This window comes from Elgaria multicarinata, chromosome 4, assembly GCF_023053635.1.
Source record: "Elgaria multicarinata webbii isolate HBS135686 ecotype San Diego chromosome 4, rElgMul1.1.pri, whole genome shotgun sequence".
Lineage (NCBI taxonomy): Eukaryota > Metazoa > Chordata > Lepidosauria > Squamata > Anguidae > Elgaria > Elgaria multicarinata.
Window position 1 is genome coordinate 111,667,897 of NC_086174.1, and position 16,086 is coordinate 111,683,982.

Consider the following 16,086-nt stretch of genomic DNA (forward strand, 5'->3'; position numbering starts at 1 on the left):
AATAAATACATAAATAAAATGAATGGTAAATGTCAAATTCATTTTGTTTTCTGTTTCAATAGCAGTCTTTCCAAAATAGTGACAATGAAAGCAACCATCTAATTACTATTTTGGTTGATATTTTAATCTCCTCCAGCAACTAAATTGCTGAACATGAGAAATAATGAGACAGGTAAGATAAGTGTGTTTGCTAATATGCTAGCTGACTGCAGTATTAGTCTAGATACAGCCTAGACAGTTGATAATTTCCCACTTTTATTATTTTTGAATACTTATTTCGACTAATCTTTCTTCTCAGTGCACTCCCATTATACAGGCAATTTATACAACGCATATTTTATTTCATTCCACTTCCTCTTTAAAGCAGTTGATTTTGTGCTTTTACCATGCCAACATCAGATTTAATTTTATCTCTATTCAAGTGTAATATGATGACAATTTGTCTCTCATTTATTGTGAAATGGAAAAACTCCACAATTTTCAGGCATGCTAGAAAATCTTTATATTGAAGACGGAACTATCTGCTGAACCTTAAACACACCATTGCTTTGGGATATTGGAAGACTGTAGCAGGAGATTGTCACTGAGTAAAGACCAAAATAAGCAACAAAATTTTTATTCTCCCAGCATTTTAACAGTCTATAAATAAATTTTAACTTGGTGTTTTAAATTTGTAATTTTGCATTGCTGCTGTTTTTATCTGGTTGAGCTTTTATATTGTATTTTATATTATGGTTTTATACTGTTGTTTTATACTTTGAATGTTTTTAATTTTTGTGAACTGCCCAGAGAGCTCCGGCTATTGGGCGGTATAGAAATGTAATAAATAAATAAATAAATAAATAAATAAATAAATAAAATCCCAGGAAAACAAAAGCAAAGTGTTCATTACGGGTACAGTCAGTAAAGCTTATGGGGGATTTAATGTCTCCTTCAAGATAATTTAAATGAAAAGATATATAATGTGAATCACTATTTTATATGATGGAAATGAAATATCTAACTGGAAGTAAGATTATTTACACTCTAATTATTTTCTGAAGTATCTAACCCAATTTTTATTAAGCTGCAATCCTAGACATACTTTCCTAAGAGGAAATCACATTGAACTCGATGGGGCTTAGTTCTGAGCAGTAGACTTGTCCTGCCGGTACGTGAAATGTACATACAATTTAGTCAAAGAGTACTTTCTAATAATTAAGTTCAAATAACATTGTTATGACAACTCAAATATCTTATAATAGAATATGGCAGTGTAAGGCCAGGGCTCATACTCCATATTAAAATCTATTTTAGGGACTTTAGGGTACTTTCAGGTAAAAAAAGGGGACCAAAATAGGGATCTCATAAAAACAATGGAAACAATCAAAATGTCACACAATTGTTTTTTTTTTAAAACACACACATACACTCCTACCACTAAGCCGGTTAAGGTCAAACCAAAAACCTTTTTAAAACTCTTTTCAATGCACATTAACTCTTTAATTTCAATATTTAACTTGTCTTTTAACTTTGACTCAACTTTTAAGTTCAATGATTATTTTAGCCATATTAAATGATCAAAAATCAGTTTTTTTGAATAATTTATGTAAAAGTACAAATATAAATCCTTTATTTAAAGTATGCCTTGCAAGGCTGGCAGCATAGCCGTATGCCTGACTAAGCCCTCTCAAATGCTATCCCCAATCTTCCCTTATAGATTGCCCAGCCTTCAGCTGGGTCTAATCCCTGCTCTCTTAAAGATACAGTACTATACCATCACCACATGGTTTTCAGTATACTTTTTTAGGCAAGTTGCAGCAATTCAGGCCCGATGTCTTTAAAAGCTAGTAAGTTTCAACCTTTTGTCCCTCTTTGGGGCCCTTTCCCCTTGTTAAGGTTTTGTTGTTGTTGTTTGTTTTTTTGCCTTGGAATCTTTCCTCTTTGGTTGGTATTTCTTCTATTTCTTGTGGTAGGTGTACCTTTTCTGTAGGTCTCCCTTGGCCACTTCTTGTATTTTTTTTCCATCCTGAGACTGTTAAGTTATTGAAGGGCTAAGATTCAGGGGTGGTGGGGTTGTTATAGGTGCTTGAAGAAGATTCGGAAAAAAAATAATAGGTCAAAAGTTTAACTTTGTTAAATGGGGAAGTGCCATCCTAGTAAAGATTGGTTGCTACAAATTCACTTGGACATAAAATCGGGACATGGGCAAGTATTGTTTGTAACTCTAAAATAAATGTTACCAAAGGTTTTGGGGAAAAAATAGTCAACATGTTGCCGCAAAAAACCATTAAAAAACCTGTGAAATAAAACGTCATAACCCGGACGAAACTTACCAATTTTTAAAGACATCAGGCCTGAATTGCTGCAACTTGCCTAAAATATTATACTGAAAATCATAAAAATTTACATAAATTATTCAAAAACATTTATATACCCATTTTTAAGGACTTTAGGGACGTAGGATTTAAAAAGGGGACTTTTAGGGGCTTTGTTTCAGTTTAGGGAGTTTTAGGGACTTTAGGGACCAAGTATGAGCCCTGTAAGGCTTATTACTCAAGATCTACCAGACTGATTTTATTCATTTTTGTTTCAAACTGAAGCTTGAACAGTGTAGACTAGCAGAAAAATTTGTGAGTTCAAAGACGTTCAAAGCTCAAGCTTAAATAGAAATTAATTTCCTCCATGCCAAACAATCCGGGCAGCTCTTCCACAAGAGGGATGACAGACAGCCCTACTCAGCCAATCAGAGTGGCGCGAAGGCAGGCCCCAAGTGCAGCTGTGCGGATAGGCTGTCACCACCAGCAGGGAGGGGAAAGGGGAGGGAGGCAGCCAATTGAGACGCAAGAGGGAAGGGACATGCCGCTTGCAATTTTTGGTGGAGGATTCATTAAGAATGAGACACATTGGCAGTAGTTATGAGCCCCTCTGTGGTGAGGGGACTGAGGGGCAAAAAAAAATAAAATAATAAAAGCAGGAAAAGAAAAGAAAAAGCAGGAATGGGCTTTGCTCTAGTTTAAAAGTAAGTTCCAATACCGTCTGTTGCCATCACACAAGAAGCTTCCTTGTAGGTAACCATTCTAGCTTTACTACTGCATACATAGTCAACAATTTTGTCAATTAGGCAAACTACAGGTGCAAGATTTCTAGAATTACATTGAAAAATATCGGTTTCAAATTCTGCAAAGGTTATGCACCATGGAATGCTTGATTTTATAACCTTCATACTACAGTGGAGCTCTAGTCTTGAGCCATGTAAGGAAGTTAATTACAGTACTAAGCAATAATCTTTCCCATTGATAAAAAAACAAAAAAAACCAGGCACAATCCTATGCATTTAGACAGTCCCCAGTCACGCTGACTGGAGGATGCTGGGACAGGATGCTGGGAGTTGGAGATGAAGGGGGACCATTTTTGTCCAAACAGCACACCAACTATGTGTTATCACTGCAACTCATGAGGTAATAAGCAGTAAATTTACCTTCTCTCCAGGAAAACCAGGGGTACCATTTTCTCCTTTAACTCCATCTTCACCCTTTAAAATAAATGGTACACACGTTTGTCCTGTTGTTGAAGCTGGAAGTTTAAAAAATCATTTAAGCCCTCCAAATGTTTAATTCCTACTTTATAATAGGGTTTTTTTATGCTGTTATTTCTGTTAAACATGAATGGCATAATAAAATGACAAGCAGAGAGTGCAAGAGAAAGATGGCAACTGAACAAATGGGAAATGCAGTTCTATACACTGTAAAGAACATGAATTAAAGAGCAAATTAAGGCTTGAACCTGAAAATCTACACAGACTATGATTACGAAAAAAATTGAATGCACTCTCACATTTAGTATGTGACATAGAATTCATACTTCCTGGCAGGACACATACAAGTATCAATATTAAGGATCTTTGATCGGGATTCACCAGAGGAAAGAAAAATTCCACTTGCAAAGTTTAATATATAAAATCTATGTGTTCCAATGTTGACTTACATTCACTGCACAGCATGTACAAGGTTATGTTATTATCTTACAAAGCCCTGAGCAACTTGGGACCAGCATACCCAGCAGACTGCCTTCCCTTATATACACCCAGGTGACATTTACAATCTTCAGAGGAGGCCCTGCTCGTCATTCCCAGAAGAAGAGAATGCCGTCGTGAAGAACTTTAACAGCAGGCCTCCTCTGTGGCAGCACCTACCCTCCAGGAAACCCTCCCTCGTGCGGTTCGGGAGGCAGAAAATGTAATATCTTTTAAATGCCTCCTAAACAAGCCTTCCTTGAACTGTAATTTATTCTGGTTTTATGTGATTTTAAAGTTTTAAACTGGACTTTATGGTTTCAGTTGTAAACTGCCCAGAGAGCTTAGGTTGTTGGGCAGTCTAAATATGAAATAAATAAATAAGCATTGATCAATGTTGAATACATTATTGCTGTAATATTTAAGCATTTTGTGCTGGCAATAACAAAGGTTTACTACTGAAAGTAGAATGTAAAATCCACTATCCTTATTGTATTGGCCTTTGTACAACAACAACAACCTATATATGCCTACCAAATACTGCTTTTGAAATTGGATGTGAGGCCCATGTGTTTAAATATCCTTTAGCAAAAAAGTCTTCTGACAACAGCATGGCAAAACAAACATTTTAAAAACCCCACTCACAATTTCAAATCATGCATTCTAGCATTTGTAAAGAATAGATCCTCAACTGTATATAAGTAATCCAAGCTCCATTGACTTCAGGAATGAAACACCCTAAGGATCTGGAGTACTGTCAACTAATGAACTAATATTATTATGTGCTTCAATTGATGAAACATTAAAGACCTGAAATTAAAGAAAAACAGGAAAGCAATTTTCTAGTACACAATAATGATGAGCTAGATATGCCTGCCTTCAAATGCATAAATAAATGAATATGTTTTGCTAGCATTATGAAACTAATCTGATTCTGCAGGCACTTCTTGCATGATATATGGTTATATTCCTCCTCTTTATTGCTTAACATTATTGGGAAGGTCATATATTGTGTTATTCTAATATATTGAATAATCTGTATGTTTGCTTAAGGTGGAATTCCAAGTGGCTGATTTAGATTTGAGTGTTCAAAAGAGAAAGGGATTTTGTTGTTTGTTTTTAATGTTGTGCACACCACCCTCGGATCCCTTGTGGATGAAGGGCGATTTATAAATTTTAGAAATAAAGAAAACAAAATAAATAATCGGTTACTGCTGGATTTGACTCCCTGCTTCAGCCGTCATAAGACAGATGGTGATCATAATTGCTGTGTGATCTGTGCGCTTGAGAGTTACCTCAGCACAATGGCTGTGTTTGGATACTCGGTATACTAGAGTGACCAGATACAAAAGAGGGCAGGGCTCCTGCAGCTTTAATTGTTGTAATGAAGAGGGAATTTCACCAGGTGCTGCATGCATACAAATGACACCTGCTGAAACTCCCCTTTCTACATAACTGTTAAAGATACAGGAGCCCTGCCCTCCTTTCCATATGGTCACCCTACGTTGAAACCCGTGATCTCCCCAACTCCATTGCCCAGCTCTTTCCCACTTGTGAAGCACAGTGAACTAGCAACCGAGGAAGAGATTGCACTCTTCCTGGATTGCCATGCAGGTGCATTTCCTCTTGCGCACTGAGAAAGGTGAAGTGCTACTTATGACGCTGTACTTCAAAGAGGTCCAGCTCAGCCCTCAACTTCCTTATCAGGAAAGGTGAGGTGGGCAAGGAAAGACTTCAGGAACCACTGCTCTTAGACGCACCCATTACCTTGAGCAGGCAGGCCTCAACAGAGTCAACTTCCCTCTCCCCTCACCCTTTTCCAAGGGGTGGGACTTCAGCTAGGGGCCTTGATAGGCCAGATGCAGAGTCCTGGTGGGCTAGATGTGGCCCACGGACCACAGGTTCCCCACCACTGTGTGAAACCATGGCTCAGCATGACAATAATAAGCCTAGCTTCCCCCTAGAATTGTGTGTTCCCAGCTTCCTGGTCATTCTCTGGTGAGGAGAACATCAGAAACTTCTGTTTTAGATTAACCATAGTTTAGCATGTCATCCAAACCCTAAACTGTGGTTGTTCTTATTTAGTAAAAGCATTCCAGCTTTTAAAACTATGGCTTGGAATTGGCCTGTTTCCACTAAACATAATTAAGATTAACCTTAGTTCATTTGGGTTTGGGCAACAGAGCAAGCTGAGGTTAATCGAAAACAGATACAAACACTTCCAAATTGCTCCTCTTGGATGTAGTGGAGGAAGGGGAAGCAGGAGGCTAGTCTATCCAGTGAGTCCAATATTTCCCTAGAAATGTGAGTCTCAGAAGTGAGTGGCCTGTGCTTCTTTTGAACATCCTCATATCCCAAAATTATCTATAAGTTGCATCCAGCCCTAAAACCCCAAAATTCCTCAGAAAAAACTTTAGCTGATTATTATTTTTTAAATGGACATTGCTTACGTGCTCAGATTTTGTTTTGTAAAATGTCTAGAGAGCTTCGACTATCGGATGGTATAGAAATGTCCGAAGTAAAAATAATAAAAATATTCCTGCTGTATAACCAACTACAGAAAAAGTCATACTGTGACATAAGTGTTAAAGCATGGGAAGGGATTTGAAATATTAGGCATTACTCGGAATCTATCATAATATATAATGCTAGGAAAGTCAAATAAAATGGGTGAGATGAATAGCTGATTGTGAGAAGGAAGCAAGGGGTCTGCTAGGAAGCCTTTTGTGACAAACAACTGCCCGTAAGGCAAGGTTGGGGGCGGGGGAAGCATGGTTTCAAATCCTAGCAGCAGATGTAGCATATAAGTGATGAAAAGCAATTAGCCAAGGGACAAAGTTCATGTTTTCTAAAAATAAGGCATTTCTGCAATCCACTCCTCTTTTATCTACACTAAATTGTCTCCACAAGTGATATCCTGCTGCTTTTATACCTGTCTCCTTCAAATTACAGCTTTCATTCAAAGGGCTGCACCTGTACAATCCAGCTGGCAACACTTATTTATTGGCATGTGAGCAGGGGGATGAGCAAATCAAGCAAAATGAGCTGCACACGCAGCACTCCATCCAGAAATCCAAATCCCGTGAATTGAAGTAATGATGTTTAGTATTTCCCATTGAAATAGTTTTGAATGAAAGGCATGTGAAGATGGTTGAGTCACCAGCAGCAGGGTGAAATCCCGACTACGCTATGAGCAAGGGCCACCAGCGCTTAGGAGAGGAAGAAGACAGCATGAGCAGAGATGACGACTCTCAGCAGTTTCTGCGACTGCCCACGGAATGAACATGACATCCCATTTCGTTTCCTGTGCTTCCAGCTATTTTAGGAGAGCTCCGGGCCATTTTATTGTCTCCTCCCTTGCTGCATACTCCAAATTCATGCAGTTCTATGTCTCCTGCTCATACTATTATTTTAAAAAAAGACTTAAGTATGTCAAATTTATTAACTAGAAACCATGCTAAATATACACAGCTGCTTCATAACAATAAATCAGCTTTCCTCCTTAAGCTTTTTACATAATGAAGTGCCATAACAAATTCGATTATGAAGTTATGCCTGCAGCATGCAGTTGTGACTTTAACAGATAAAAAGTCAAATCTAACAAGTTGATCTAGGTTTGGACGCAACCAACATTTGGCATGAGGTAGTTTACACCCACAGGGATTCTTAGTATCATAAGTATTTTCTTTCACCACTACTCTGTTTGGCAGATCTTTCATCAAGCTTTTCATTACCCATGTAGAAATATATGGTGAATGATTAAAGTTCTTCAAACATTTTTACAGACTTATTACTTCTTGCAATATTGCCCTTGCCTATCCATACCCTCTACCTCTGTTTCACATACCTAGAAACAAGGGGAAGTTTCTAATCACTTTAATGAGTGCAGGACACGAAATAACGGGCTCAAGTTACAGGAAGCCAGATTCCGGCTGGACATCAGGAAAAACTTCCTGACTTAGAGCAGTACGACAATGGAACCAGTTCAAGAGGCAGCTGGACAACCATCTGTTAGGTATGCTTTAGGGTGGATTCCTGCATTGAGCAGGGGGTTGGGCTCGATGGCCTTATAGGCCCCTTCCAACTCTGCTATTCTGTGATTCTAATGTGATCTCTAAGTTCATCGTATATTGTCAACATGGCCTGCAGTGTTGAGTGATCTGCTCCCCATTAATAAACATTAATCATATAGCATTAGTGGTTAGTCAACAAAACACACAAAAAAAGACAAAAAAAGAAGTGGGATATGGACGATTAAAATATTCATTTGATTTATTGCTACCATAATAATTTAATATGACTTTAAGAATAACGTCACCATATTTATCATCTTCTCATTCTCAAATCTGAAAGAACCTTACATAGATGGGTACACATCATTATTTCCCTTTTATAGATACAAGCCCTGATTCAGCAAGGGAGATACACATACCTGGGAAATAGAAGCAGAGGTGCAGTTAATTTCTTATTACCATCAACATCTCAAAGCTTGTGCAGGCTCAGTGGGTGGATGAGTCTTTTGATGCATATTCTCATTTAGCGTGACTAGTTGCTATGGTCATTTAGTTGAACACAACTAGAGCTGGATTGGGCCAGAATAAGTTAGATTAGACTAGTGAGCAGTGCACTTCGGGCAAATGTGTCTATAGTATTATGTCAGCTAAAAGATCTTGAACCATATTTGCCTTTGGATTAGGGGGTTACAGGTATTTTTATTCTGTAGCTCCTTGATTTATCTTTAAAATGTTATAAATCGAACTCTGCCCACTAGTTATGGAGATATTGATGATATAGTGAAGTTTCTTTCCACCAATCCCCTTTTAAGGAGGCATCCTATCAAAATGTGGATTTCAATGAATATTTTTTCCCCCAGGGCCAAGTCCACACCCACTTCTACTCAAGGATAGGTGCCTCCTCCAAATGTGGTGCTGTGTAGGCCCTTGCTGGCTTCCCAGTCTCTAAAACGGGCCTAGCTTCACCAAGGACCCAAGGCAGGGAATGAACCCAGCAATAGAAGTAGAGGGAACCTAGTACTCTGTTCACACAGTCCATTGTGTGGATTGTGCAGAAAGGAAATCTGAATAATAAACTCCTGAAATGAACCTCAGGAGCATGCAGCACCATCAAAACTGCTCCTTTAGAGGATCCCATAGACTGGGTAGAGACATAAAGGATGAAGTCCTTTGTGCAGTACCTTCTACGCACTTTACAACAGGGTAATAAATTCACCAGCCTGTTCAGACAACACGCTAAACCATGATGGTTAAGTGTTTAGAGCGAAACATTACGGCTTAGTGTGTCACGTGAACCATGACTTAGTATGCCATGTGAATTATTCCTAACCATAGTGGCTATATAACCACAGTTTAACTGCATTCACTAACCACTTGCTGCAAAAGGGTTAGAGGCCTAACCATGGCTTAGCGGATTGTCTGAACAGGTCCACACTGAAATTTAAAATATAAAAAGCTTGCAGGAAGCCATTTCAGCCCTTAACATTTAATGACAATTATTTGGGGAAGAAAAAACAGAAAAACCTTGATAGTGTATCTTGCTAGTGGGTTTCCTTGGGGAGCTGGTTGGTCACTGTGTGAACAGAATGCTAGACTAGATGGACCCTTGGACTGATCCAGCATGGCTCTTCTTATGTACTTAGCATTCCTTTCTACTTTTCCTTTGCCAAAACTGTAACAGATTGTTGACTTTTGTATGCTTTGTTCTCTGGGGAGCAAAAATATAGGGCCTTAAGTGCTTTTCTTTTCTCTCCTGCAGACCTAGAGATAAACTGCCCCTTTCTCTCAAACACTGGGGAATTCCAAAGGGCCTCAGCTATAGTTTTAGTATGTTGCTTGGATCACCAAGCACAGCCATTATTCTTTATACATCTAAGGTCCTTTTAGGCAGTGTGATCCCCAGTGTGCCTTTATACACAATGAAATAGAGAAATTTAAATCCCAGGGTAACAAGGCTATAATTCCAAATCTTTATATTCTAGAGAACACTTGCTGGCAGAATCCTGGGTTAAGAAATTGAATTGCATTAAATTTGGAGTAAGCTAACTCTACATATAACATATTATATATATTATATAGTGTGCTTCGTACAAAGTACGTGCACAGAAAGAGCAAATACATCTAAATCCAGAGGAGCCTCCCTGCTTAACAAAATATGACATGCCACCTGCACCATCTTCAGCCTCAAAACCTTGCATTCTTATGCAAGAGGTTGTGCAGCATGGTCTGACAGTCAGCAAACACCATCCTCTCTCAGACATGAGGGCATAGCTGGCCACAACGTTCCTCTCCCATCAGGTACTTACTCAAAGGTTCACTCCTACTGGGGGCTCTATTTACATATGTATTAGTCATTCTGTTTTCCCAATTGCAAAAACAACAACAAATAAACCTGGAGGAGCAACTAATGACTCATAAACTGCATTTTAGATACAAAATAAGAAATATTATTAGATCACAACCCCATCGTTAGTCTGAATGAAGGCTTACCAGTGCCTATTTACCCTACCCTGTGCCTGTTTGCATTCTCTTCCCCTCCTTATTGTTTTATTATGATTTTATTAGAATGTAAGCCTATGTGGCAGGGTCTTGCTATTTACTGTTTTACTCTGTACAGCACCATGTACATTGATGGTGCTATATAAATAAATAAATAATAATAATAATAATAATAATAATAATAATAATAATAATTCTGTGCATACTTACCTGGAAGTAATCAAGTTGATGATTTGACGGGTGCTATATAGCTTATTTATTTATTTTACACTTTATATACCACTTTCCAGTAAACTACCAAAGCGGTTAATATAAAAATATTATAAAAATACAAGAATTAAAATACAGTAAAACAATCTCTAGTCAACAATAAAACTGTAACAGTGCGAGCTGGGTAACACCTCAGGGAAAGCCTGCATGATAAAGACTGAAGATTCCTGTCTAATGTTAATAGGGGACAGTGTTAACAGAGGGCAGGTGCTGCGATGTTAAACATTCTGGCAGGTACTCCTGAAATGAACCCCAGGAGCATGCAGCACCATCAGAAGTGCTCCTCCTGAGGATCGCATAGACTGGGTAGAGACATAAGTCCTTTGGGCAGTACTTTCTACGCAGTTTACAACAGATATAGGAAACCCTTTTTTAGGCTGTAGGCAGATCTGGTAATTTGAGAAACAATTCTGGGCACCATCACAAAATGGTTGCCATGGGAGGCACAGCAAAGGACAAGTAACCTGCCCAATAGACTGAGTATGAGGCAGGGGCGGGGGCTGAGCCCCAATACACAAAACAGTTCCTTTGAACTCACAGTTTTCAACACCAAAAGAAACCTATTTCACAGCCATCCCAGTTGCCAGTAAGAAAATGAGTTAATTTTTAAAAAAATAAGTGGTAGGGATAGGGCACCTTGGTGGGTACCAAGAAAAGTGCCAGGGGGCACGTCGGACCTCTTGGACAGGCACCTTGTTGCCTATCCATGCCTTCAAAGAAGTCTCCTTTTGTCATGCACAAAATTAAAGAAAAAAAACCTGCAAGCTATTTATTTCATCCTTTCCCCCATCTGCATGGGAGGTGGTGCGTATGGCACCCATTGCTGTTTTCTCCTGTACTGCAAAAGGCTTGTGATAGTAACCCTGGCAATGTGAAGGCTTAAGCCTAGGTACAGCAATATTTCTCAAGTAAATTATGATGTTACCCTACCTGAATCCCAGGGGATTGTGAGCATCAGCCTTGCTTATATTCCCAGAGCCTGTGTCAAAATACTTACATCATATGGTACAAAGGTTTGAGTAACTAGACGTCTTATAAAAGGTGTAGCATCTCCAATACTAGGAGTCTTATGAGCAGTTGCTGGTTACTCCAGGATGTGGGTGCCTCCAGATTCCTCAACAAACTTTCCTATTGCCTTGAAATGTTTTAGGCAGATGTGAAATCCACCAATCATTATAAATAACTGGATAAATTTAAGAGTTTTGTCTGTTTGTGCAAATTTTGCAATGGCCAAATCATATGCACAATTATGTGTTTCTGCTAGCACTCTTCAGCTATTTTGAGGGGTCTTTTCATGGTTTCGGGTACAATCTGTAGCAATGTTGGGAACTGGTTGATCTGCGGGAGATGTGTGATTTTTATTGGGGAAGTTGATCCACCAAATCTTTGGAATTCCTATCTACCCACATTAGAATTCCCTCTATCTTAAATGCCAGTAATATCCACTCATTATCAAGCTCAATAAATCATGCTCTCTAGTTTCAATGTGATGATTCAATAAGTTCCTGATTAACCAGCGTCTGCGTCCATGTGGAATGGTTACTATAGAGTCTGTTGATCATGTAGTCCTGTACTATAATCTGTGTAAAGATTGCAGAGAGAAGCTGATTGCCCCCTTATTAAAAATTCTCCCAGGACAAACTTCTGAAGAGCTGAGATGTTCTGTCTGAAGGATGATTCACCCTATGTCATGGAGAAGGTTGCTAGATTCCTTCTTATTTCAAAGCAAACAAGGGGGGAAATATGTTGTCCCCATTTTATTTATTTTATTTATTTAATTACATTTATATACCGCCCCATAGCCGAAGCTCTCTGGGCGGTTTACATTTTAAAATGTACTAGTTTCATTTAATTACTCCTATTTCGTAGGGTGACCATATGAAAAGGAGGACAAGGCTCCTGCATCTTTAACAGGACTGTAGAAAAGGGAATTGCAAGCAGGTGTCAATTGAAGAGAGTGAACTTCCTTCTTCATCACAACAGTTAAAGCTACACTAGCTATAGTAGAGTGGCCAGATACAAAAGAGGGCAGGGCTCCTGCAGCTTTAACTGTTGTGATGAAGAGGGAATTTCACCCTCTTCAATTGACACCTGCTGAAATTCCCTTTTCTACATTCCTGTTAAAGATACAGGAGCCCTGTCCTCCTTTTCATATGGTCACCCTATTTGTATCTTTCTTTGTACAAAATTTTGTATTGGTCTTTGACCGTAATAAACAATTCAATTCAATAATGTCTTCATCTGTATGCCACCCTGAGATCCTTGCGATATAGGACAAGATATAATGTAACAACAACAACAACAACTTGGAATCACAGATCTTCTGCCATCATCAAGGGGTACAAATCTACCATTTGATATTCTCCGCTTCTTCTTATATGGTTCCAGTTTCAAAGTAGAAGTTTTAAGACCTCTTCTCTTCTCTTTGCTAGTGAGTCCTTGGCAGCTTCGCAACCATTTTCTCTTCTAAGGGTTCCCATGCAACATTTTGAAAGCAGATAAGAACTGTATCACAGAAAGTCGCCTTTCCATCTATAGTGTTAACGTATGCATCATAATTATTCAAGGCAACTCACATTACTAATTGCAGTGATAATTTAATTCCTTCTGGGGTAGGCGCTGCTCATCAAGCGATGTACATGTTAATCCAGTCACAACTTCTTCAGCACAGTTACAGATTACACAGTGCCCAAGATGTTTAAGAATATTAAATGCCTTTTCATTGCAACACCAAGATAGAGAAGTTTTACCCTACCCTGTGCCTACTTACCCTACCCTGTGCCTGTTTGCATTCTCTTCCCCTCCTTATTGTTTTACTATGATTTTATTAGATTGTAAGCCTATGCGGCAGAGTCTTGCTATTTACTGTTTTACTCTGTACAGCACCATGTACATTGATGGTGCTATATAAATAAATAAATAAATTAATAATAATAATAATAATAATAATAATAATAATGATGATGATGGCTCTGGTACAGCATATAGAAGGGCTTGAGAAAATGATGTGGTGAGTCTCCTACTGGCACCTGTTAATGGCATCACTCCCTAGAAATGTTGTTGCTAGGAACTCTATGGCTCCTCCTCTGGTAGCTGATCATGATCATGCAGGCTCCTTTCTAAGGTATGTTGAAAAAGCAGAAGTCACAATACGTTTCTGGAGCTGTCATCTGAATGCCAACGACACATTATTTAATTCTATAGAGACCATTTTAAGTGGTCTGATTTGGACTGGCCCCATGTAAAGTAGTCAAGTTAGATATTTTAAGATGCAGGAAGGTGACCTCTATCAAGTGATACCAGTTTCAGTCACATAGTTTACGAAGTAATTAACGGTCCCATTAACCCCTTTGGAAGGTCAGAAAGGGGGTAAGCCCCAATAAAGTCAGTCAGAATGGACAGTCTGAAATTAAGTACATGATTCCCAGATACGGCATGTTTCATCTATGTACCCTATAATGTAATTAATGGCACCCTCTAAATGCCCCAGCTGTTACTCATAAGACTGGCATTTTGGGAGATGCCACAACATTTTGAAGATGCCTAGCTAACCAAACCTACCATGGCATAAGTATTTTAACATGGACTCTTGTACTTTGCCTTGCTGAAAAAATATGACTAGGGCAGACTAGTGTTAGAAGTGTAAGGAAGACACATGAAGATGGCTGATCTTTCTCCATTGTCCTTGACTTTTGAGGTTCAAATAACTTATCATTCCAGTTATCTGTCTAGTGTTAACAAGCTTTATTTTGTGCAGTCAGCTGCATATTTTTATTGACATGTCTGCCTCATTCACATATAAAGCAAGTTGTGTGGAGTGTCTACCTTTTTACTCTAAAAGGGGCATACAGGAGAGGGAACCTGAATTGTCCTTTCTCCTCCCTGGCCTTAACTCGGTGTGCTCCATCACTTCAAGCACTTTTCGCCTGAGCCCAGCTCTCTTTTCATACTGGAGAAGAGAGAAGAGCCAGAAGCAATAGAGATGCAAGATACAGGAGGGGAGAAGCATTCCACTTCTCCCACCCATGTGGAAAACATCAACCTTTTACTGGCATGTGAATTAAAAATGTTGCCTCCTAGTTTGGCCCTTAGTCTCAGATTCAGGCCTGAGCTACATATTCAGTTAATGAATACTGATTAAAGTAGCAGAGTCCTGAGGAAATAGAATGGGCTGTACAAATTCAGACTCGGGAGGGAGGGAAGGGTCAGAAATGCTACGGCTGAATGCCCCAATTATGGCCTTAGCTAGACCTAAGGATTATCCCCGGCAAATGGAGGGGTCATCCCTGCCTGCTCCTGGGATCCCCATGTGTCATTTGGATGCACAGGGATGATCCTGGGATATACGCCTGGTCTAGCCATGGCCCCTGTAACAAAATTAGCCCATCAGGATGAAGAATTCTTTCCCCAGCCCTTTGCCTTCTGAAATATTTTTCTATTTTCAGGGAGTTCGTCACATAAGAGAAACATTCATAAATAATGATACCCCACCTGCAGCCTGAGTTGGTGCTGTCCATTCTACCACCTCATTCGACTGCAAGTGTTGACCAGGCAACCCTCAATTGTCACCACGGCTGTGGTCTATGGTTGCTTTCCTATGCATCTCTCAAATATGCAACGTTCCATTCAAAGCAACTGACCTTCTTTCCAAGTTTGGGCCTGTTCAAACAACATGCTAAACCGTGGTTAGGCCACTAACCCTTTTGCAACAAACAGTTAGTGAGCATGTTTAAACTGTAGTTATGTGCCACCATGATTAGGAATGGTTCATACAACATGCTAAGTCATGGTTCACATGACACGCCAAGCCATGATGTTTAGCTCAAAATGCTTCACTGCTGTGGCTAAGTGTGTCCTCTTAACAGGGTCTATATGTTTCACACCAAGGTGCCAGCGAGCTATGTTAACTGTGTGTTATTGCTTTGTTTTACTTTTTTACATCAATGCAACTTAATCTCCCAAAGGAAATATTGGAGAAAAGAATGATACAAGACAAGAGAAAGGGTCAAACAAGAAGGAACATAGCATAGGTTCTTGAAAGGTAGAATATGTCAAACTAATCTGGAAAAGATAATTGGTTTTCTGGACAAGGGAAATGCAGTCAGTTTGGCCTGTTTGGATTTCAACACAGCATCTGATACTGTGCCATATGGGAGATTACTACTTAAATTGGAAATCATGGATTGTAAGATAGCATTGTAGATGGATAAGAAACTGATTAAAACAATACGTAAAGGGCAGCAGAGAAACACATTTTTGCAGTTCTCAGTCTGACACGCAGTGGATGCATCAAAGATCAGCTCTGTAAAA

General features: G+C 39.1%; 1 protein-coding gene across 1 annotated transcript in view; it reads right to left on the bottom strand.

Annotated features, from left to right (window-relative positions):
* COL19A1 (collagen type XIX alpha 1 chain) overlaps positions 1-16,086 on the bottom strand; it is a 214,355-nt gene that overhangs the window by 139,861 nt on the left and 58,408 nt on the right. Inside the window, exon 8 of the mRNA XM_063125809.1 lies at positions 3,461-3,514. Coding sequence (XP_062981879.1) covers positions 3,461-3,514 — 54 coding nt within the window. The remainder of the gene's footprint in view (positions 1-3,460; positions 3,515-16,086) is intronic.